We start from the raw sequence: 23,705 nt of genomic DNA on the forward strand, positions 1-23,705 counted from the left end.
TTTTGGGTGCTTGATTTCCAGTGTTGCCTTCTTCTCTTGGACTTTTTTGATAGATTTCTTCTTGGATCACCGATGTTCGAGTTGCGAATCGGTCGATTTTCGAGCAAATGTCATTGTTCAACGACGACGACGATCGTCGACTCGATCCTTCTCCACAACCACCAACCACCAACGACACCTCGATACCCCTTCGGCCATTCGGAAGGTGCCTATACTGCGGAACGCCACATCATGGCCCCCGCGCTCAACCTCCCTGCGCCCGCGCATGGCACCGACAACACCCTCGCCTCGGCTGCATCCACTTCCAAGTTCGCTTCGACGGGCGGTATCATCTATCCACCCCCCGACCTGCGAAGGACCATCGATAAGGCTGCAGAGCTTATCGCTAAAAAAGATCCTTCCTTCGAGAACAACATCAAAGCTGCAGAGCAGAACAACCCCAAGTTCGCCTTTCTAAAAGACGACGATGCTTACCACGCCTATTACGCTTCCCGCCGTGACGCCGTTCGACGCGGCGAGACACTCACACCTGTTGCGCCCGACAATCAGTCTGCAGGCAACGCCTCAGCGCAACAAGGCTCAACCTCCTCGGCCAAGGCTGCCGCTGACTCGCCCGCACAGGCTCCCCCCGAGCCACAGCCATTCGAATTCTCTGCCGACCTCCCCAACATCACGGCTCTCGACCTCGACATTCTGAGACTCACTGCTCTGTTCACAGCACGCAAGGGCCGTTCCTTTGCGACCTCTCTTCTCTCCCGCGAGTCCAAGTCGTACCAATTTGAGTTCCTCCGACCATCCCACTCGCTCTTCACCTACTTCAACCATCTCGTCGAGCAATACCAAAACGTCATCTCTCCCTCGCCTGCACTCCTCGACAACGTCAAGCTTGGCGCATACGGAACCACCGATGCGGCTCTCATTGCACAGCAGCGTGCAAAGGCCTCGCTTGGCGCAGGCAAAGGCGGGGCAAGGCCACACGTCTTGGAACAGGCGAAAGCGCGCGCAGAGTGGGAGAAATACTCGAGAGAGAAGCGCAAGAAGCAGGACCAGGATCAGGAACAGCAACGTCAAGCCTTCAACGAGATCGACTGGCAGGACTTTGTCGTCGTCGGTACTGTAGAACTCACCGAGGCTGATCAGCACATCGACCTGCCACCTCCACGGTCGTTGCGAGAGATGGAGACCATGACACTCGCGCAGAAGAAGATGGCGAGCATGATCATGGAATCAGAAGCTGCTGGCGACGATATCGAGGACATCCAAGAGCTCGCAATGCCTGGTAGACCATCTACGTCCACCTTGTCTCAACCAGCTACGGCATCAGCCTCCGCAACTCCAGCTGTTCAGGAAGTTTCCGGACGAGGTGGCACGATCAAGGTGCGCAAAGATTACGTGCCGCGTGGTCTCGCCTCTCGCGTCAATCCATCTGGTGCCACTCCTGCTATGACTAAATGCCCCGTTTGCGGTGATCAAGTGGCCGTCGACGAAATGGCCGAACACGTCCGCTTCGAGCTGCTCAACCCGGCCTACCGCGAACAGCGCCAGCAGCTCGAAGCCAAGAAGGCTCAGCAAGCCGCGCTTCAGGCCGGTGCGGATCCTACTTACTACCTTAAGCAGCTCGCCTCCAGTCGTGCTGATGAGGACGAAGAAGCAAGACTCCGTAGGGAGGCCGAGGAGAAGAGACTTGCAAAGGAGAAAGAGAAGATCATTTGGGACGGACATGCCAAGTCGAGGCAAGCAGCCCGAGATCTCATCGCCAAGAACGTCGGCTTGGAACAAGAGATGACGAGACTGTCCGGGAAACCCATAGTCACGTTGCCAGAGTACGGACCTCAGTTCCCAGGCATAGACGGAACATCAGCTGCTGAAGGTCAGGATGCTCAGGATGAAGCTGATGACAAACCAATCCAGTTGCCCAAGGGCCGTCTGCTACCCGCGAAGCCCTCCACGGCGTCACCCTCGCCAGCTCCGCAAGCATTTGGAGCAGGGTTGAAGCGTCCTGCCTCGACCGAGCTTTCTCCTCCACCACCACCCCCTGCACCCCTCCCCTCTTCCTCGAACGTCATGCTGGAGAAAAAGACCGACGGGTCGCTCCACCCCGAAAAAGTTTGGCTCGAAGCACATACCCGCCCGACCGTTACGCTTATCTTGCAATTTCCGGGGCAGGACGGCGCAGAGCCCAGGCAGGAGCCGTACGAAGCAGCGCTGAAATCAACTGTGGCCACGTTGAGAGACTACGTGCATCAAGATCTTCTCAACAGCGCCATCGCTGCCAGCAAGATCAAGATCAAGGTGCAGGGAAAAGCGGCAACGTTGAAGCAGACGCTGGCGTATTGGAATTTGACCGATGGCGATCAGGTCACGATCGATCTTGTCAAGTAGTGATTCGCTGCACGGCAACGCAAGACCAATTCGCCCCTGTGCGGAACCTCATGACAAGCGAGGCTGAGAGCAGGTGTTGGTGAATCGTTTGCGTCGTGAGCATCACTGTGATAGCCGTGGAGCGCAGAGCGAGCCCTCTCGGCAGAACATGCAGCTGGTTGATCCGCGAAGACAGATGAACCCCTTCCGGCATATTTGGCAGAGATAGCGGCGTCAAACTTGCACTCGGTGATGATTGGATCAGTGACAGCAAAGCCAACTGCGCTCTGAGGAAGCCGTCTAGCCATGCGAGTTGATACTTGGTACCTGTGGTCGTCAGCTGTCAGCACTCTGATCAAGACCGAAGCAAATGCTCCTCTTTGGGACTGCTCATTGTGTGGACGTTGAGCGCACCCCTTTGTCGGCATGGGGCATGTTGAGATCTGGCGCTGATATTCCGAGCAGAGTTTGACAGCTCCGAACGCCAACACTCTGCGTGGCGCTGGGAAACAAAGGAACCGCCTTCCCCGAGTTTGCAGATTGGGCAGCAGACCAGTTGCAAACACCGGAGAGTAGTGTTGGGTCACAGCGCGCAATGTGGATGTCCCAGCGAAGATCCTTTGTCGGACCAAGGACGCAACCTGGTTGGGTGTGCTTCTGCATAGCATTGCAGTATCTCTACCCAAGATAGGCGTGTGCCAGCGGAAGCGGTCTAAGCGTGACTCACCCATCTCGTCGAAGTGCAAAGAGCTGTCGAACGCTTGAAAGGGTGTCGCTGCGAGAAGGAGGTAGAATTGTGAAGAGTCCCTTTGTCGATCACTACATGCCGTAGCTTTGAATCACGAAGAGCAAGAGGAAGACGGAGGCGTGGATGAGTGCTATCTGTGAGACACATAAGTAAGCGCTCCACGGTGCGGTGAAAGAGGACGAGAAGGTAACGCTTTCACCGCCAGCATACCACCATGTCAAGCAACACCTCCAGATCTTCTTCGCCACACGCTTCGACCGTCGCCGACGACGAAACGCTCCAGCTCGCGCTCACGTTGATGTCTCTTCCCGCTGCCTCTCGTAGATCGGTCTCACCACCTCTACCACTGCAACAAGACTTGTTCTCGCCATCCTCCATCGGGTCGTGGGTCGGCCTGCTTCCTCAAGCCTCCATTTCGGACGCAGTCTCGCCTTCGGATAGCAACAGCGAAGACCTCCCTGCAAATCGTCCTGCCGGCCGCGGTGACAGAAGATCAGCAAACGGAGTCCGAGGCGGACTAGCCAGCCTCGCCACACCGCCCTCGCCCTTCGGCAGCCAGCTCGAACCCGCTTCCTGCCGATCACCCCCTCGGACCCACACGCAGCCGCACCAGCATCATCAACGGTTCGACCCCCGCCGTCCCTCCCAACGCGAGCTGGGCGGGGAAACCGACGCCGGACTTCCTCGTCCTGATCCAGATGAGTTCTCCACCCTGCTGCTTTCTGCCTACCAGTCGGCAAAGGATCTAGTCGAGGTGTGGGCTCACAAAGCCGCAGCGGTCTTGACGGATAGCGGGAGAAGCAACTTGAGGGTGCAGCTGGTCAAGGTGGGTGTGGGTGTGGTGGTGCTGTGCAGGCCGAGGTGGGTGTTATGTACAGTGATTCGCTCGTGGGCAGTGCTTAGGGATCCGTGGAGGTTTTATCACCATACGTTTTATTCTGTCGTCATGGGTAGGGTTTCGCTTTCCCTGTCATGATTCGTGTTGCATGTACTCTGTAAAAGCACTCTACTCGAATGGCGAGGTATCACTCGTCCGAGCTCAGCTCGCTTTCATCCGTTTCCTCTTCGCTAGCCTGCTTCTTTTTGCCCACTTTAGCTTTCGGCTTCTTATTCGATCCCTTTGCCCCCTTCTTTACCGCGTGCAATTTTTCCGCCTGCGCAACCACCTCGTCCGCTCGCCGCAACCACTCCTCGGCCACCTTCCACTCTCCCCACTTGGTACCCCTCAATGCGTACAACGCCTGGATCTGATAGCCCCACACCTCGTGCATCTTCTTCGTCGCTTCCTTTGCCGGATATGCAGACGACGCATTGCCCAGTGCCGGCGTTTCTAGAATCAACGGGATCCCGTTCCATCTGTCGTCGTTGACGATGCACCAGAATCCGCCAAGTCCGATATGCCCGCGCCCAATGTTGGCGTGTCGATCGCGCTTGCATCCTAGCGGGAACTTGGAGTCGTTCAGGTGGAATGCTCGGACGGTTTGCCATCCGACGGTTTCTTCGATGAGCGACGTGAACGCGGCGTACGAGGTGGGGGAAGTCAAGTCGTACCCCGCGGCAAAGGCGTGACATGTATCGATACACACTCCAACACGAGCCTTGTCTGTGACTCCCGAGATCATGGCGGCGAGGTCACGCAAGGAAGAGCCGAGGATGGTATCGTTTTTCGAGCCGGCCATGTTCTCGATCAGGATGACGACGGAGGACGTGAGCGAGTGGGCGCGGTTGATGTATGACGCAACGAGGGTGCACGCATCTGCTTTGGCGGCTCGGACTTGCGACAATGGCCCGACATCCGGTGGCTCTTCCCCGGATGCTGACGCGGCGGTCATCGAGCCTGGATGGAAGTTGAACAGGCGGATGCCCAATTGCTCGCAGCGTTGCAGATCGTCGATAAACGCTTCGAACGATTTCTCGCGTTTGGCTTCCTCCGGATTGGCAAGGTTGACCAGGTAGCATCCATGCGGAACGACGTAGCCGTAGTCTTTGTCGCTGCGTGGCGCATCAGAGTTTTCCTTTTTGACGCTGGAAGGGAGCGGCATGTAGTCGTGCTGCGCTACACGATGCTTGAAACTCTGGGCAGATGTTTCGGGGATCGGATTCGAGACCCACTGCATCTTTGGGCGTACAAAGCAGGAAAAGGCATTGCCACCGATCCTGAGCGCATTGAGCGGGGCATTCTCAACTCCACCTGCTGAGCTGATGTGCGCTCCGATAAAGAGGCCGGTTCCTCTCCTGCCTTTGTTGTTGTTATTTGGATAGCTCCCATTCGAGATGGTGTGTTGCGGAGACGGCCGTGGCGGAAAGACCTCATTCTCTTCTCCTGGTTCCTTCTTTGTACGCCGCTTCTTCGGTGGAGTTGGTTTTGTCTCCGTCAAAAATTCCTCACTATCTTCCGACTTGACTCTCTGAACTCCAGTTTCCGATTTGACTGTTGGATGAGATGCTCGCGAAGTTGAAGCAAGCCCGTTTGAAAAAGAAGGAAAACCGTCTTCGGCAGGCTCTGCTTTGACGCGGGGACGTTTTAGCTTCGGAGATGATGAGGATGATGATGTCGTCCGAGAGCTGGGTATGCTGGTGGGTATAGATCTGCGGCTGCTCCTTCTCAACGTTGTCGACGATGTTGCTTCGACCGCCGGTACTATCGCGTTGAACTTGGCCGGCATCTTTAGGTAGAGAGAAGATATATACGAGTCAGGATCAGCGTGGCCGTCGAGCCAGTCGCATGGAGGAGAATACCGTGAGAAGTTGGAGGAGGATGACCTTGAGTGACTTGCAAGGAGAAGCTTTCCGGCGGCTGAACAAGCTTTTGTGGAGGTTCGCGTGGCCAAAATCAGATCTCAGTGCTGTACTATGATCTAACAATTTAATAAAACTTGACCTCACTGGATGAGTTGAACCAATCGAGCGCGGAGCAGGGTTCTAACAAGCATTTGTGCCATATGACCTCCGAAGGGTACTGCAATCAAGAGCGAGGAACAGCACTGCCTATGCAGGGAGACGAGTGCTGGCTGAGCTGTGCCAAGGAGCGGACACGGAGCTGTTTTGCCAAGCGTTGCGCCAAGACAAACGGCCAAGAGAAAAACAAAGGCTCAATTTACAGTAGCTGAGAGCATCCTGCGCTGCTGGCTGAGCCTTTCTGGCCTGCCAAGACCCGAACCGTTTTTCATGCATGCCAGTATCCAACCGTTTGTCAAACAGTGCGCCGCCATGGCCTTCAAAGATGGCTGGCTGTGTCTTTTGCCAAGACCTCGCGAGTCGATCAACAGGGGGGCACGGTGAGACCGGACATCCGTGGCAAATGACTTGCCCTCGAGGGCACCATTACTTCCTCTTGCAGTTGGTGCAAAATTCCAAGTCTGTCCTTGACGTGTTGGTGCATGGCAGAAACATGGTCGACGGTCGTCGAGACGACGGATGACCGACGTTCGACTTGAGAGAAGAGCGAGCAAACGAGCGCAAGAAACCCGCAAACATGGTCAAGAAAGAACGCCAAGCTTGAGGCTTACAGCACTTGGGCGGATGCATGAGACCCTTCCGTCGACACTTGCCAACGCTACGCGATGCAAAGCCGCCACCACTACCTCGACCCTGTCGATCCGGAAGCAGAAGAACCTTCCTCCGCACTTCATTATGCATACCGATGACAGCCAAGCCATGCGATGCATGTAGAGTAGAATGACAACAGCTGAGACAAAACAGGATTGACTGTACGAGCATGAACGAGGCTCCTTGCCTTGCCCATCAAGGATCGAGCACGCGTGCGGTGGGCATGCAGCTCGTTTCCCGCTGGTGCACCTGGTCCGGAGGAGCAACGGATCTTGGCGTCCCTGTCACTCTGATGTCGAGTGTACAAGCGAGCAGCGGGATTGGGCCTGCTGATGCTCTTTGCTAATCTTGGCATGACTCCGATACACAGCCCTCGACCACGAGCGTCCCCTGTCCTTCCGAGCCGCTTGAGAGTAGACGGTATATTATCACCGAACGTCCTCCTGCGCGAATTCCTCGTTCTCTACCCTTCCTGATCCTTTGCATCGTCTTCGTCTCAGCTTTCCACCACCTTCTCAGCTTGATCATAAACCAAGTGTGGCAAAGCGCAACATGACCAAGATCACACTCTCCCTAACGCTCGTTTCAGCCCTGCTGGCAGGCAGCGTCACCGCCCAGCTGACTACCAGCCCCAGCAGTGCAAACGGACCCGACCCTCGAGCCACGACCGACCTGAACCGCAACCAGCCAACCAAATCGTGGACCCAGTGGCAGCCCAAGGCGACGTACGCCTACTCGCAGCTTCCCGATCAGTACATGGGAGCGAACCGCATCGAGTCGGGCGAAGGTGGCACTCCCGGTGGCGAGCCTCAGTCGGGCTACAACACGTGCGCGCGTAACACGTGGAACCAGGACTCGAAGTGTCAGACGGCATGGATCAACTCGTTGGAGGACTTCTGTCTCTGGGGTCCTGCTGAGTACGGCACTGTTGGCGAGAAGGAGAGATCGGGCGTGGCCTACTGTACCACCGACCGACACGGCACGCGTCTGATTCCAGATGGAACGATCACGGGCGCTCACTTTGTCAGGACGCGCGACTACGTGCAGGTGACAGGTGTGGGTGATTTCACCAGCATCCTCATCCCCGAGGGCGACGCGGGCGGAGAATTCGACCCGCACGGCGCTGATGATCTTGGTAACCCCATCGGAGGCATCGTCTACACCACCGCCAACCCGGCATCCAATGGCGAGCCCTGGTTCGTCAGCGAGTGGACCAACTTTATGTCGTACAATCAGTTCTGCTTGCGTGCCTGCTGGGGCTCACGTGCAGCAGCCCAGTGCGAGCACATCTACGACGTCATGGGATGCAGGTGGAACATCCCCGCCAACTACGATCCCGGTGTATTCGAGACATGCGAAGGCGACGTGGGTCAGCTCCAAGGCATCTACGGCAGCTCGACGTTCCGCCAGGGTGATGCCGTGACTCCGTCGGCTCATCCCGCCCCTTCGAGCAGTCAATGCTCCTCCGCTAGGACCATCAGCCATGGTCTGCTTGCGGTCTCGCAGTCGCAAAGCACCTCGGCACCGTCGTCGTCATCCGAAGCATCGAGCCAGGCTACTGCTTCCTCGGCTAGCAACTCGGAGGGATCCACCATGACCAGGGTCTCGTCCGGAACTGCTGCTACCGGCGCTGGATCGTCCTCTGGCTCTGGCAGCTCGGGCTCTGGTAGCTCGGACACGGGAAGCTCCGGCTCGGGCACTTCCTCCGACACGCAGAACAGCTCCCCTTCCGGTGCAAGCAGCCTTACTACTTCTGCTGCTCTTGCAGGCTTCTTCGCCATCGGCGCTGCCGTGTTTGCCCTCTGATTTGGCACACTGCGTGAATCTCCGCACAACCTGCTCCATGTTCTCGATATGTCTATAGTCTCTCCATCCGCTGTTTCGCCTTCTCGCATGGACACTCCCCTTTTTTCAATGTTCAGGATCTGCATTCTTCTACCATCACTCTCCCTGTGCTCTTGCTGTGAGCCTTACGCAGATGTGTCTAAGTTGACTGAGTTGCTAATGTAATTTTACTTTGCATGATGCCCGTGAAAATTGATGTAATGCTGAGGACTGAAATGCGGATCAGTCGCTGGTGGTAACACCGACCTAATTGGCTGAGAGACGATCCTGTACAAGGCGAGACCACATCTCGTCGTTGATCGCTTTCGCTTGCTGCAGTTGAGAGCGCAGCAGCTTGTTTTCGCGGTCCAGTCGCTCCGTCTCTTGAGCGACTTGTGCATTGGCAGCCGACGCGCTCGTGGTAGTGCTCGAAGCTGGCAGCGAGGACAAGGCATACCCTGCGAGAAGCTCGTCCGACACGAGGCTGCTATCCCACTCGGGATCAATGAAGCTGTCCACACCGCCATCGCCAAAGTTGCCGGTAGCGCTGCTGCCCGAGATGCGCGTCAAGTAGGGTGTCGACAATCTGTCCTCCTCCGATGCGAGAACATGACGGCTAAAGTTGGAGATGGGTCGAACGGGGAAGTTGCCAGGAGCACCACCACTTGCCGCTCCGCTCGAGCCGTTCATGGAAGCACCAGCGCCTGACGAGGAAGCGGTCTCCCAGTGGCCTAGCAAGTCGCGAGGCTTGGGGAGAACAGCGAGGTTCGTCACTGCATTCTTGCCCGTGATGGCGCTCGCCTTGGCGTTGCCCAGCAGCGAGACGGTTCGAAGGATCTGAGAGTTGGACACATCGATGACGAAGAGGTTGCCTGCTAAACTGCCGACAAGCAGCGTTGTAGAGTTGGTGGAGAGACAGATGCTGGAGATGGGCTCGCGGATAGAAATGATGCTGGAGCCGTTTGCTGCTGCTCGCCCCACGGCGTCATTTACCGAAGGGATGCGTTCTGTTGTTGGCCCGGCGCCAGAACCGAAGCCATACGCCTCGATGAAAGAGGCACCTCTGAGCTCCTCGGAGACAAAGTCGAATTGCGTACCCGCACTGCTGTGCTGAGTCTCAACCAGCCTGCTAGAGGCATCGCGTTTGCGGAAGAGGTCGATGCGATATACAAGGTTGTCTGACGAGGTAGGAGAGGTGGCTGCAAAGAAGAAGCGCTCTGTGCAATCGAGCGCAACTCTGTGAATAGGCTGTTCAAAGACAAAGGTGCTCAACAGACTTCGCGTACGAAGATCCCACAGCTTGGCGCTTGCATCGCTGGAGCTCGAGAGGATGGTGATCTGGTGCGGAAAGCGACCGCTGGAGATGTGCAAGTCGGTGATAGCAAGGTTATGATCGGCGAGGGTGCAGTAAGGAGTCGGATTGTGTTCGGAGCTGGTAATGGAAGAGCTGGTCTGGTCGTGAGGAGCCAGCAGACCTGCGAGACTCCACACAAGAATTCTTGCATCCTCGGAGCCTGTTATTAACCCTGCACCGTCGCTCGTCCACTTGAGGACGGTTACTGAACGGTAGTGGGCATCGAACGAGGCAAGGAGGTCACCGGTAGCAATCTGCCAGAGAAAGATGCGGCCATCGAAGGAGCCACCAGCTACGAGCTCGCCATTGGGAGAGCATGCGATGCAGGAAAGTTTTGAGGGAAGGATGATGCGTTGCAAAGGATGATCTCTTTGCCACGAGAAGACGTTGAGTGTTGCCTTATTGTTCTCGAGCTGAAAGACGAGACCGCCGGTGCCGGAGATGGCAGGGTTTGGCGAGGTAGGGATGGCGCTGACAGAGTGGAAAGCTGGGTCCGAGACGCCCTTAAAGGTAAACAGGGCCGAAGTAGAAGAAGGAGCGGCGACTGTGGTAAGTCCCATGGAGCCGACCAAGGACGACGAGGAGGCCGTAGAGTAGAGAAGGCACTCTGTCGCAAATAGCGACGCCGCTGAAGAGGTGGACGCCATCTGTGCTAGGCGGAAATAAGACCCGAGTGGAACCTGCTCCAAGCGGAAGTGGAAGCCAGTCAAGCGAACGCGACCTTGCTTGCAGTTCTGTCTAGGATAAAGAGCTGGAGGTTGTGAGTGACGAGGCGGAGGAGGTGCAGATGTTGTCAAAAAGAGCGAAACGAGTTTGTCTGGCTTCTTGAGAAGAAAGTCGAGCTCGAAAGTCCAAAAAATTCTCAGTCCGTGAGTGTGGAGCGAAGTTGGAGAAAGGACCCAATCGGGGCTTCACGCCAAAATCGGGAGATTTGAAATCTGAAATCCCTTCTCTTCGTGACAAATGCCAGAATGAAAGTGGGGGTGTGTGATGTTGATCTCAGACACGATTGATTCATGGATGGCTTCCAGAAGCCTACGAGACACCTCGGACTGGGCTTGCACCCATAAAGCGCCTCGAGACAGTGACAAATGCTCGTTGAAGACAGCTGCGACTGTTCACGAACGCTGACCTTCTCGGGCTCGAGGCTGTTGAGCTTGCTTGCTTGCGCGCCCACCGTCATGATTCGAGCAAGAGCAGGGCATATCAAGGCGAGCGAGCGATGAGATTAGCACGGTTAGATGAACGGCAACTATTCTCTCTACATATCGACAGCCGGCCAATCAACTCGTCGTGTGACTCGTTAAGCTTCTGTGCAACCTGAGAAGATTTTCGGGAGGAAAGGAGAAATTGGGTTCGCGCTGAGCTGTGCTGAAGAGGATTTTCAAAGATAACGAAGGCGCTTTGATTCCTGCGAAAAAAAGAAGAAAGGCGACAAAATAGGAAGAGCCGGAAGCCTGCGTGGATTCTGGTTGGTCGAGAGAGAGAGAGAGAGGGAGAGAGAGAAGAGAGAGAGAGAGTAGCGGCGTCTGGCAAAACGAGAAGATCTCACTCGCTCTCTGCAGGCCACAAAGCACTGCAGCAGCTGCGCGCAGTGGCCAACAATAAGTGGCGCGGAGGCGAGTCATCTTGGCAGAGCGACTCAGGTGTCAAAACTGTCGGAAGATCTTGTTGATCGGTATAAGCAGGCATTCATTCCTTGCTTCCCACGCTCTCTTCCACATCACCACCTTTTTCGCCACTCATCCCGACCTGCTGTCCAACCGCTGTCCATCATCTCCACTCACTCAGCGGAGTCTCCGATAGCGCTTTGTCACTCAACACCAAGCTCAGCCTGCTCGAAAGGACCCTCGCGAAGCCGCGCCGACGCAAACAACCCCATCGATCTCTACTCCACACCTCGATTCAATAGACAAACATGTGCGGCATTCTCGGTTGTATCCACCACCCAGACGCACCGGCGTATCGCAGCAAGATGCTCAACATGTCGCGCTGCATTCGCCACCGTGGTCCCGATTGGTCCGGTTGCGTCGTCACCCAGGAGGAAGGCTCCAAGGGGTCCATCCTCTGCCACGAGCGTCTCGCCATCGTCGGTATCTCGACCGGTGCCCAGCCACTCGTATCCACCGATGGCAAGCTCGTCCTCGCCGTCAACGGTGAGATCTACAACCACCGTCACCTGCGCAAAGGCTTGAAGGACCAGAACGCCGAGTTCAAGACCGAGTCCGATTGCGAGGTCATCCTGCACCTCTACCGCGAGCACGGCACCGACTTTGTCAAGATGCTCGACGGTATGTTTTCCTTCATCCTGCTCGACACCACTACCACGCCACACCGAGTCATTGCTGCTCGTGACCCCATCGGAATCACCACCTTGTACCAGGGCGCTTCGTACAAGTATCCAGGTGCCATCTACTTTTCCTCAGAGCTCAAGGCGATTCACGAGGAGTGCGATCGCATCCGATCCTTCCCTCCCGGTCACTTTTACGACTCGTCCTTGCCCGAAGGAAAGGAGACCGTGCGCTACTACAACCCGAGTTGGCTCGACGGCGATGCCGAGGGCGCCGAGATCCCCACCAACCCGACCGACCTCAAGCTCATCCGCGAGTCGCTCGAAAAGGCCGTACGTAAGCGCCTCATGTCCGAGGTGCCCTACGGTGTGCTGCTCTCCGGTGGTCTCGACTCGTCGCTCATCGCTGCCATCGCTGCGAGAGAGACCGACAAGATGGCTGACCTTCAGCGCAAGCAGTGGGAGGAGCGACAGGCTCGTCGTGCCCGTGGTCTGACCACCCCAGCCGGCGACTCTGAAGGTGCCAAGCTGCCCGTCGGCCTCGACGAGGATGCCGACAACGAGGTCGAGAACCTCGCCGCATGGCCCCGCCTCCACTCGTTCTCGATCGGTCTGCCCGGCTCGCCCGACTTGCTCGCCGCCCGCAAGGCCGCTCAGTTCCTCGGCACCGTGCACCACGAATACACTTTCACCGTCCAAGAGGGTCTCGATGCCATTGCCGACGTCATCTTCCACCTGGAGACGTACGACGTGACCACGGTGCGTGCGTCGACGCCCATGTACTTGCTCTCGCGCAAGATCAAGGCGATGGGTGTCAAGATGGTACTCTCAGGCGAAGGGTCTGACGAGATCTTTGGTGGGTATTTGTACTTCCACGCAGCTCCGGACAAGAAGTCGTTCCACCAGGAGTGTGTTCGACGTGTCAAGAACCTCCACACTGCCGACTGTCTGCGTGCCAACAAGAGCACCATGGCGTGGGGGCTCGAGGCGCGTGTTCCGTTCCTCGACCGCGCCTTCCTCGACGTGGCCATGAACACCGATGCGGCCGACAAGATGTTCAGCAAGGGTTCGTTGCAGCAGGTTGATGCGGACGGCCGTCCACGCATGGAGAAGTACATCCTGCGTAAGGCGTTCGATGTGATCCCAGATGACATTGAGGCTGGCGGCGACGGAACGGGCAGCAAGCTCTCGTCGTCGGCACCGCGCAAGCCCTACCTGCCCGAGGACATCCTCTGGCGCCAGAAGGAACAGTTCTCCGACGGTGTCGGCTACTCGTGGATCGACGGCATCAAGGACCACGCGGAAAAGACCATTTCGGACGACAAGTTTGCCGAGCGCGCAAAGCGGTACCCCACCGACACGCCCGATACCAAGGAGGCCTATATGATCCGTGAGATCTTCGAGAGCTGGTTCCCCTCCGAGGCGGCCGCCTCGACGTCGGTGCGTTGGATCCCGCGTGCTGATTGGGGCTGCGCTGCGGACCCTTCTGGCCGTGCTGTCAAGATCCACGAGTCGGCCTACTCTGCCGACGAGTAGAGGGTGCCTTCTCTCTCTCTCTCTTTCTCTCCGCGACACACAATGGTTCCAGGTCATTCTCTTGCCATGTCCCTTTAGACCTTCTCTCTCACACACAATTCTAGCCTTGTCGTTTCCGTCACCTCATTCGTGTGCCGGCTCACGGCTAACTCTTACGTTTCAGTCTGACCACCTCGTTGCTCTGACTCCTTTGACCGAAGACATTGTCACTAAGATTTGCAAAAGAAACACAAATAGACCCGGTCAAACTAGCTACAACGGATTGCAATGCCAACAAAACTTGAACAAGAGAAAGAAACTTGGTGCACGTAGAAAACCAATACTTACAGGCACGCTTCACTGTTGCGACCCAGTCGAGTGCTGGCTGTCACCCAGGGCAACCCAGCTGGTGCCCAACGGCGAGTCGCTCCCCCTCTCGCGATCCTCGTTCTCCGAAGCGTATGCCGAATGCTGCTGCACTGCAGGCGAGTACGTAGCGCGGCTGCTCGCACCGCTACTGCTCGGCGGGCCCAGCCAAGGCTCTCGACTGGAATCGGTGAGACCGGCATTGGACGCCGACAGATCCGCGTGTGGAGAGTGCATTGGTCGCGACGAACCAAAGTACGGACTGTGCGTGTTGTACGCCCCGCCCTCTTCTTCGGCGTAGGCGTCAGCATCGGCGTCGTTGTCACCATAAGCAGACGATGGGACGCTGCTGGGGATGCCCGAGCCGGCTCCAGACGAGCGCTCGCTCTCGGGCAGGCTCTGTGCGTCCGAGTCGCGGATCTCGTATCCCAAAGGGCTGGGTCGCTTGGCGAGTGAGGCGCGCGAATGAGCTGCCGAAGCCGGACCAGGTCCTGGGCCTGCCACTGGTTTCTTGAATGCGGTTGGCTGCGACCTCGACTGGCTGCCTCGATCAACAGCAGAAGACTTGCCCCAATTCCACGGCAGGAATGCGTGCTCAGCTCGACCGACGAGGCCTGCCCTGCGCAACGAGAGCTGCCTCCTCAAGGCAAGGGCGAAATCGACAATGCCAGTGGGCACAATAGTGAGCAGCACCTGGCTTACAGTGAGCCAGTAAGCAGAAAATGTGTGCGTTCCTACCGTGTAGCTCGGGCGCAGACGTCGCTTGGTGCTGAGCAAGAGATCCGATACCTTGTTCAGCACAGGTGCCGAAGCGGGCGATCTGTGATGCCACAAGGAGCTCATCGATGACGATGGCGACCTGCCAAACGCTGGGCGCGACGGCGACTTCAGTGAGCCACTCGCAGCGGGCGAAGTGGGGGAAGCCTCGGTGGAGGTGGCATTTGGGAAGGAAGCGGACTCGCCTAAGACGGATCCCGAATTGACCTCGACCATGGTGACACGGATGCCTCTCTGCTTGAGAACGGAACGCGAGTTCGAGGCTCTGCGAGGCTTGATGCCGCTGCCGGGGAAGCTGCTCAAGGCGGAAGGAAGCTTGCTGTTACTGGCTGTCTTGGAGTGGAACGACTCTTCCTCGCATTCGCGTCGGAGCGACTGCACGCCCGCTGCGACACTCTGCGCAATGACGGAGTACATTGCCTGGCGAGGCAGAGCGGTGCGGGAAGCCGGACTGGAGACGAGCGTGACCACTGTAGCGGGATCCGTCTCTTGACTGTCTTCGGCGCGGTTTGGCAAGGCTCTGAGCATTGGGATGAGCGCCCCCAGAACGCACAGACTGGCAACGACGTGGCGATCGAGCAGCTCGGAGGAGGGCGAGGGAGTCAGCTTGGAAATCGGCAAGCTGAGCGACGAAGCCGAAGCCGAGGCAGACAAGCTGCGCGAAAGGGCAGCATCGTCTTCAGGAGCCACAAAGCTGAGCGCGTTGACCACGCCGGCGATGTTGATGTTCTCGCCTGGTCGAGCATAGGGGTCACCTGCACTGGTGAGCGGGTAGCGCAAGCTGAGAGCAGCAGAGAGCGCCCTCACAAAAGGCTGCAGCGAACCGGAAGGGTCGTCGGCATCAAAGATAAGCGCCTTGACGTAGCCGCGGGAGCTGGGCGGAATCAGGTTCTCGAACTGCGCCAGAGCAGCCGAAGACGACACCGAGGCGAGCACCACAAAGCCTTGGCTGGAGAAGTGCAGGGCAAGGGAGCGACCAAGTGGGGTGTCTGCTCCGAGCACGATGACGGCTTCTCTTCGAATACCATTCTTGAGGCGAACTTGACGAGTGCGTCCTCGACCGACGACCTGCTTCTTGCCGAGGTACGGCAAAGCGATGTAGCCGCCTTGGTATGCGTAGCTGGTGCCGAGTCCTACGAGCAGCAGACCTCCAGCCAGGCTGAGGGCGGTGCGGTGTTCGCGTGTCCACGCGCGGAGCAGCTGCAAATTAGTAGGTGGTGGAGGTGGCGGCACCATGAGCGGTGGTGCAGGAGTAGGCGAGACGAGCTCGGTGACTTTCTCCGTGAAGCCGTCAAAGGATGGCAGCGACGGGAGGTCGGGGATGGGAGGGCCATACTTGTTGAGCTGTTCGTAGAGTATCTGATAGTACTCTTGCACAGATACCGACACCTTGTGCGGCAGCTCCTGCAAGTTGCGGGGGAGGTTGTCCTCGATGAAATTTTCGAGGTCTGTGAGGGACGGCATGGTGAGGATAAGATGCTGTTCTATCGTTCGAACCGCTTGCAAATGTCAACGCCGGAAATTGTGGCAAGGGAGTCTGGAGAGATGAGCAGACAGCAAGATGAGTGCTAGGTATTGCAAGCTAGAATAACACGTTTCCAAGGCGATGCTAGAACCTCGATGCCGCCAGTTGAGACACCGATTCGAGAAGTGAGAAACGACGACGAGGAGCTTGATATTTGTGCGAGTTGAATGTGGTCAAAGCGCGCTGAATTGGCGGATGCAGATTGGAGGATGAGATAGGTGTGCGTGGCGGCACCGCTGACGGCGATGTAGAGGATGGTGGAGTCGAGATGGATAGATAGAGGAGGTGGTTGAGGTCAAGAGTCAAGATCGAGAGGCATGATTGTGGCCAGCAAAGCGAGCGAGTGGAGGCATATCCAAAGCACCAACTCAGCCTGCCGATACGCTGTGATAGCAATTAGAGAGGCGACGCGCGGCAAAGTAGCTTCACTGCGCAAATGTGGCCCCATCCAAAATTCAAGCTGGACCAGTGTCGGGCGAGCCACTTTTCGGGTGAGAGGTCCCTTCACGAGTCCTCTGCAGAGCGCGAGACAGAGCCCACCGATTAAAAGCACGCCGCACAGATAAGTTTGGTTGAGCTCTGCTCTAAAATAAGTCACCAAAAAAAGTGAGCAGATTCAGGGTCCTTGCATGCTTGATAGCAGTGGGTAGGCGAAACAAGAGAGGCAGCGAGAGGAGTCAATACGAGGCACTTTGGCTCGGCAGTCCTGTCACACCATCGCGCGGTCTCGTTTCGCTCTCCGTCTCTGTCTGTCTCTCTCTGACGCGCCTCTTTCGAACAATCGATCGGCAATGTGACCTATGCTCGCCCGGCTTTGACCGGTTCCACGAACGTGGAGCCTTTAGAGAGTCACCGGACCAGCATCAAGTTCTGCTCCTGCATCCGGCGTCCATGATCCGGTGATCCGCCAAGGGTCCGAAGCCGCCATTTCCCTAACTATCACATTGACGGCCTCCACAAGCGCTATCAGACACAAGGCGAGTAAGGACGATCTGTTAACACACACAATGAAAATGGTAGTGGAACAATGACTTGGGGTCGCATCGATTGCGAACAGGATCTATACAAGGGGGAAGAACTATGAACAAATGAGAAACAGTTCGTGTGAACGCTTGGAAAAGCATTCTGTGTCAGGCAGTGCCAGACCGCTTTTTTGGATTAGAGACGACAAGAACTTCAAGGCGGCTCGGAGCAGCAAATATGGTCGGGGGGCTCCACGTAGAAACGCAGCAGCCACCTTTACCACCTCGAGTTGCCGCCAACGCTGTACGAGTTGGCGCCCGTGCGTCCTCCGCCACCGAAACCGCCACGGCCGCGACCACGGCCTCGGCCGCGGAAGCCACGGCCGCCGCCGCCTCCACCGCCGAAGCGACCCATCTCCTCAATCTCACGCGGGATCTCCTGCTTGGCCTCACGCAGAATGCCGATCAGCTCTCGCGCCGACTTGGAGTTCTCGGGAGTGAAGTACGTGTAGGCGGTACCAGTGCGTCCGGCACGACCGGTACGGCCGATCTGGTGCACGTAGTCCTCCGTGTTGGTAGGGAAGTCGTAGTTGATGACTGTGATCGGTTTGGAACAAAAGGCAATGCGAGTCAGTCAAACGGCACTAAGCAAAAGAGTGCAACCCAGGAGGGAAGGCGGTAACTTACCATACGAGATGTCCTTCACGTCTATGGGCGACCAACGAGGATTTGCAGCGCGCAAAAGACGAGTCGAAAAAAGCACATCAGTAGCAGAGAAAGGAGAGCGCCAAAAAGCGTAGGCAAGAGCGCATCGTTTCAAAGCAATCGTAAGGAGTGCGTTCGTTTGAGCCAGGGCCAGACAAGGTGGCAAGACCATAGGAAGGTTCGGTAAACGACGTTCGCATTGCAAAGAATGAAACGCAAACGCCGTTGTAGGTTGACATGATGGGAAGAAGGACAAGACAGAGATGACAATAGCATCCGATAGTTAGTAAAACACGCCTAATAGGGCTGACCTTAGGTGGGTCCACAGAGAACACGAGTCCCTTTTCTTCTTCCGTCAGGACCGACTGCGTCCAAGTGCGCGTCGGCCATACCCTGGCACCGCACTGGTACCGAGCATACAGAGCACACTGCAGCGCCAGTCGGAAATCACTGCTATCCTGACACCGATCAACCTTCAAAACGCAGCTGCGAGAGCGCTTGTCGGAAGATTGCAATGCTTCATCGATGGCAATAACCTTCCATCTTCCAAAACAGTCGAGAGCCCGCGAAAACACAGCCCCACACGAGGGGGCTGTGGGTAGCTACAGCGTGTACTGCACCGCCAACGAGCTGACTCCAGTAGCTGCGGCATGGCAGCGCAGCGATCCTTCCTTGACCAAAAGAGAAGCTTCATCGAATCTACGAGTCGAGATCATCGTACAGCAACCACTGGAGCGCAAGAGTATCGCGCATAGCACGGCAACATTCAGGCATCAACCACTTGCCAGATCCGCGGTGCAATACAAGACCGACTCCATCCGGTAACTGAAGAACTGACATCTCGATGTCCTGACGATGTAGAGCAACGAGATGGAGCAGTCCAGACAGGGAGGGACCAAGTCGGCTCGCCACCGCGGTCGCAGGCAGGAACAGGATTCCCCTCTTCTTGCACAACTATTCGTCGACGAAAATCAAGAACAGCGGTCGGGACCTGTCGGAGGCAGATCCCCTATCTTCCAACAAAACTGCGAGAGCAGCAGCAGCATCAATGCTCGCGAGTGCCGAACAAGTCGGCGTGTGTGCAAGCATGCCGAAAGGCGGACAAAGCGCAGCAGAAGCGCGCCAAGCCGCCTATTTGTTTGCTGGACGAAGGAAGAGTCTTGCATAGAAGAGCTGGTGGGTCGTCTTGACGATGGAAAGGAGCTTCTCTTGATGGCTGGTAGAAGAAAAGACGGAGACGCCTATATCGGCATGCAATCAAAAAAGACATGAACACATCGCCCCGCATGGCTCCACTGAGCAGAAGTCTGCGAGGCTGCGTCCAAAGTTACCTCTTTGGCAAAAACACGTGCGACACTTTTGAGTGTCTCGACATGCCGATGTGACTGGCGATGGAGTTCTGTTTTGGGGTACGCGACGGTACCGTCGTGACTGGAGGAAGAGCGCGGAGGCAAAATGGAGAAAGAAATGGGTTTGCAGAAGGGTCGCGCAATCGCAAGGATTGCCTGCGCAACCTTTCCAACGGTCTCATCATGGAGACCACCAATTCGTCTCGCAGAGCGCGTGTGCGGACCAAGGATGAAAGGAGAGACGGCAGGGGGCTGATGGACAGGAACGAGAGGGAAGAGGGAATGGGTAGGGAGAGTGGGGGACAATGAGTATAAAACTTACCGAGACCGCGAGATGCGACAGCGGTTGCAACCATGATGGGGCTTCGACCGGACTTGAACTCGGCGAGAACCCAGTCACGCTCCTGTTGCTGCTTGTCACCGTGGATGGCGAGCGAGGGCCAGCCGTCTTGACGGAGGAATTTGGTGAGGTCGTCGGCGACACGCTTGGTGCTGGTGAAGATGATCACTTTACCGTTCTCAGCAGAGATGGCCTCGAGGTGACCGATGAGCTTGCCCCTCTTCTCGAACTCGGTGCAGACCTCGATGATCTGCTTGACGTTGTGGTTGGCAGCGAGCTCGGTGGAGCCGATGTTGACCTGCGCAAAGTTGTTGAGGAAGTCGCCGGCAAGACGCTGCACCTCCTTGGGCCAGGTGGCCGAGAACATGAGCGTCTGTCGGTCAGGGCGGATCTGCTGCAGGATCTTGCGGATTTGGGGCTCGAAACCCATGTCGAGCATGCGATCGGCCTCGTCCATGACGAGGTAGGTGACACGACGCAGGTTGGTCTTGCCAGCGTCCACCATGTCGATCAGACGACCGGGCGTAGCGATGCAGATCTCGGCACCACGCTGGAGGTCGCGGATCTGGGGGCCCTTGGGGACACCACCGTAGACGGCGCAGGTGCGGAGGCGGCTGGAGCCACCGAAGCGGTTGCACTCGACCTGGATCTGGTTGGCAAGCTCACGGGTGGGAGCAAGGATGAGGGCGATGGGACCGTCGCCGGGCTTGAGGAGCGGCTGGGCGTTGATGTGGACCATGGCGGGCAGGGCAAAACCGATGGTCTTACCAGAACCGGTCTCGGCGATGGCGACGAGGTCGCGACCGCTGAGGGCCATGGGCCAGGCCTGGGACTGAATGGACGAAGGTTCACTGAAACCCATCTTCTTGATCTCCGAGAGGATGTAATCGGGGAAACCAGCCTCGTCGAACGAGGTGACAGGCTTGGGCACGTTCTGGCCTTGGATAGTCATCTGCTTGGAGGCGCGGTACTGTTGCACCTCGGCCTCGCTGCGGGCGGTGACACGCGGGTCCTCGACGTAAAAGTTCTTCTCGAAGTTGACGAGGTCGACCGAGTTCCAGTCGACGGCGCCGAGGTTGCTGCCAAGGTTGCTCATGCGGTCACCGCTGCCGCCGTAGCCACCTCCGTAGCCTCCACCGTATCCGCCGTCGTATCCGCCACCGCCGTTGCCGTACGAGCTACCGCCGCCATACGAAGAGCCGCCGCCGTAGCTGCCGCCACCGTTGCCGTAGCTGCTGGAGCCACCGCCGTAGCCGCCACGACCACCGCCGTAAGAGCCACCGCGACCGGAGCCGCTGCTGTATCCGCCGTAAGACATTGCGTTGAAAAGGAAGGTTGAGAGAGTAGAAAGTGGGTGAAAGAGTACGAAGAAGAAATGCTTCCTGAGTCGAGGAAGAGAAGGTTGTTGTGGAAAGAAGAGAAGGAGGAGTAGCGAATGATGAGGCAATTGGCACACTTTTCTCAGTCTGTCGCGAACAGCTCAGCCACTTGTTTTGCTTTGGCGTGACCCAGTGGCCGCGAGCTCAGGACGAGGAGAAAAAAAAAGTCAAGGACCAGCGAGAAATTTTCTCTGACGCAGGGTGCTGTTGTCTCATCAAGAGAGGGTAAAAATGGCCGCAGAGAGTGAGAGAACTGAATTTCAAAGCTCCGTTGAAAACGTGTTGTTATTGAGTCGATTGAGACCGATCAAGTGCCTGGGACATGGCTAGTGGCAATCTCCCAAATTCGAAATTTTCCACGAGAAAAAGATCATTCCGCAGGTCTCGTACGAAACAGTATCCCCTTTTTGGGATAATACCTTCGATGTAACAACGCCTTGATTTTCGATCTTTCAGATTTTTGGGTGGAAGCGATACGCTGAAAACTTGGTCCCCATCAAAGCCGAAATGCGCAAAAGTAGTCGAATCGCCCTTTGTTCGAGCGATCGGAAGCAGCGAAACTCATGAGAGACAGCTTGTCCACCTCGTGTAGAGGAAGTTGATCTCCTCTTGTGGTCTCGATGCAGCATCGCTCAGATCGGTCGAAGAGGCCTTTATGGGTTGAGAGAGGAGTAGCAAGATCCAAACGCCGATATCTCTAAAAATCACCAATCAACCAGCCAGAATGCAGGGATTGAGCAGCAGCCCTCAAGATCCATGGGGCGGCGAAATTTGAGAAAATGAAGAAACACAACGGAGGAATAGGCTGGAGCGGGGCAAAGGCACACACAGACCACAACCCAAAGCAGCGAAAGCAGGTCGAAATCGCTCATGCGGCCACGCCTCGCCTCGCCTCGCCTCGCCTCGCAGTCTGTGTCCGGCGCCGTGTCACTGGGCGTCTCAAAAGCCGCTGTTTCGATATCAGCTGCAATCTTCCAAAAATCGCTTCGATCCTATCATGGATCAACGGATCGTCGCTGATCGTGATTCTTTTGCCCTCTTTACTCCCACCATCGCTGTCGTTCTTTGCACCTTCCATAACATAACACACAATGTCGCTCCTTCGACAGACAGCAGCTGGCCAACTCGGCCGTCCATTGACTGGCCTCATCGGCACTTCGGCTCGTCAGTGTGCGCAGCCCTCGGTATCGCCGCGAGCTGCTCCCGCTTCGCGACGTGGACGAGCCACCGCCGTTGACCCCAACGATGTGGCTGCCAACGGTGGTGTCGCCGCATCCGCCTCTTCTTCAACGACGCCTATCACCTCTACCCCTGCCAAGGAAGGAGCGATCCGACACAACTGGTCGCGCAAAGAGGTGCAGAAGATCTACGACTCGCCCTTGCTCGAACTCGTCTTCCGCTCCGCCAACGTTCACCGCATGCACCATCCGGTCAACCGCGTGCAGCTGTGCACGCTCATGAACATCAAGGAGGGCGGCTGTTCCGAGGACTGCGGCTACTGCTCCCAGTCGAGCAAGTACGAGACACCTTCCAACGCGTCCAAGCTCGAGGACCTCGAGACGGTGCTCACCGAGGCGCGCAAGGCCAAGGCCAACGGAAGCACGCGCTTCTGCATGGGCGCGGCGTGGAGGGAGGTTGGTGGACGCAAGCGTGGCTTCAACCGCATCCTCGACATGGTGCGTGAGATCCGCGGCATGGGCATGGAAGTCTGCACCACCCTCGGTATGCTCACCACGGAACAGGCCAAGCAGCTCAAGGAAGCCGGCCTCACCGCGTACAACCACAATCTCGACACGTCGCGCGAGTACTACGGCAAAGTCGTCACCACGCGCAGCTACGACGACCGCATCGGCACCATCGCCAACGTGCGCGAGGCGGGCATTTCGGTCTGCTCCGGCGGCATTCTCGGCCTGGGTGAGGAGCACGAGGACCGCGTCGGCCTCATCTGGGAGATGAGCACGCTGCCCGAGCACCCGGAGAGCTTCCCGGTCAATGCGCTCGTTGCTATCCCCGGTACGCCCATGGAGCAGAACAAGCCCATCAGCTTCCAGGATATGCTGCGCACCGTCGCGACGGCTCGTATTGTCCTTCCTGGCTCTATCATCCGTCTTGCTGCCGGGCGTCACCTCTTCACCGAATCCGAACAGGCGATGGCGTTCCTGGCCGGTGCCAACGCCATCTTCACGGGCGAACGCATGCTGACCACGCCCACTTCGTCCTGGGACGAGGACAAGGCCATGCTCGGCAGGTGGGGCCTCAGGGGCATGGAGAGCTTTGAAGACAAGACCATGGCCCCGCACCTCTCTGCCACCCCGGTGGCAGCCGCTGCTGACACCATCTCAATCGAGGAGCGACGTGCCAAGGCCAAGGCCAGCGAGGCTTTCCAGTCTGCCTAGCTTTTTGTTCCCCGTGTAAGAAAGAAAGAAAGACCTTGCTCAATTGCTACGGCACACTAATCTACAATTGTCATACACCTCGAGCCTCAAGCGTTGGGAGCGCTTCTATGTGTGACCCTTTCTGATGATACAAGAGCCCAAGTCTCGATTCCTCACTGTCTGCAAACGGTCCGCAGGACTGACAGGCAATGCACGGGCAAGGTGACGCTTCGCACAGGTTCGTGTTTGCCATGCGGAAGAAAGAAGTATAAGATACAAAGGCAGG

At 57.1% G+C, this 23,705-nt stretch overlaps 8 protein-coding genes across 8 annotated transcripts; 4 read left to right on the forward strand and 4 right to left on the reverse strand.

Annotated features, from left to right (window-relative positions):
* Positions 1-231: 231 nt before the first annotated feature.
* EX895_000534 (uncharacterized protein) lies at positions 232-2,382 on the forward strand (the record flags this gene model as incomplete). The annotated part of the gene is made up of 1 exon (XM_029881135.1): positions 232-2,382. One exon carries the CDS (start codon positions 232-234, stop codon positions 2,380-2,382), a length of 2,151 nt encoding a protein of 716 aa, XP_029742521.1.
* A 1,752-nt stretch (positions 2,383-4,134) lies between these two features.
* On the reverse strand, positions 4,135-5,226 carry EX895_000535 (uncharacterized protein; the record flags this gene model as incomplete). Its single annotated transcript, XM_029881136.1, has 1 exon — positions 4,135-5,226. One exon carries the CDS (start codon positions 5,224-5,226, stop codon positions 4,135-4,137), a length of 1,092 nt encoding a protein of 363 aa, XP_029742522.1.
* Positions 5,227-7,210: 1,984 nt separating this feature from the next.
* Positions 7,211-8,464, forward strand: EX895_000536 (uncharacterized protein; the record flags this gene model as incomplete). The annotated part of the gene is made up of 1 exon (XM_029881137.1): positions 7,211-8,464. The coding sequence occupies one exon, from the start codon at positions 7,211-7,213 to the stop codon at positions 8,462-8,464; it is 1,254 nt and encodes a 417-aa protein (XP_029742523.1).
* A 1,135-nt stretch (positions 8,465-9,599) lies between these two features.
* On the reverse strand, positions 9,600-10,483 carry EX895_000537 (uncharacterized protein; the record flags this gene model as incomplete). The annotated part of the gene is made up of 2 exons (XM_029881138.1): positions 9,600-9,608; positions 9,719-10,483. 2 exons carry the CDS (start codon positions 10,481-10,483, stop codon positions 9,600-9,602), a joined length of 774 nt encoding a protein of 257 aa, XP_029742524.1.
* Positions 10,484-13,179: 2,696 nt separating this feature from the next.
* EX895_000538 (uncharacterized protein) lies at positions 13,180-13,662 on the forward strand (the record flags this gene model as incomplete). The annotated part of the gene is made up of 1 exon (XM_029881139.1): positions 13,180-13,662. One exon carries the CDS (start codon positions 13,180-13,182, stop codon positions 13,660-13,662), a length of 483 nt encoding a protein of 160 aa, XP_029742525.1.
* A 336-nt stretch (positions 13,663-13,998) lies between these two features.
* EX895_000539 (uncharacterized protein) lies at positions 13,999-16,248 on the reverse strand (the record flags this gene model as incomplete). Its single annotated transcript, XM_029881140.1, has 1 exon — positions 13,999-16,248. One exon carries the CDS (start codon positions 16,246-16,248, stop codon positions 13,999-14,001), a length of 2,250 nt encoding a protein of 749 aa, XP_029742526.1.
* Positions 16,249-17,548: 1,300 nt separating this feature from the next.
* EX895_000540 (uncharacterized protein) lies at positions 17,549-20,983 on the reverse strand (the record flags this gene model as incomplete). Its single annotated transcript, XM_029881141.1, has 3 exons — positions 17,549-17,868; positions 17,959-17,979; positions 19,648-20,983. The coding sequence occupies 3 exons, from the start codon at positions 20,981-20,983 to the stop codon at positions 17,549-17,551; spliced, it is 1,677 nt and encodes a 558-aa protein (XP_029742527.1).
* A 1,152-nt stretch (positions 20,984-22,135) lies between these two features.
* EX895_000541 (uncharacterized protein) lies at positions 22,136-23,440 on the forward strand (the record flags this gene model as incomplete). The annotated part of the gene is made up of 1 exon (XM_029881142.1): positions 22,136-23,440. The coding sequence occupies one exon, from the start codon at positions 22,136-22,138 to the stop codon at positions 23,438-23,440; it is 1,305 nt and encodes a 434-aa protein (XP_029742528.1).
* Between the last annotated feature and the right edge of the window lie 265 nt (positions 23,441-23,705).

The sequence above is a fragment of the Sporisorium graminicola genome, chromosome SGRAM_1 (genome assembly GCF_005498985.1).
Source record: "Sporisorium graminicola strain CBS 10092 chromosome SGRAM_1, whole genome shotgun sequence".
NCBI classification, from domain to species: domain Eukaryota; kingdom Fungi; phylum Basidiomycota; class Ustilaginomycetes; order Ustilaginales; family Ustilaginaceae; genus Sporisorium; species Sporisorium graminicola.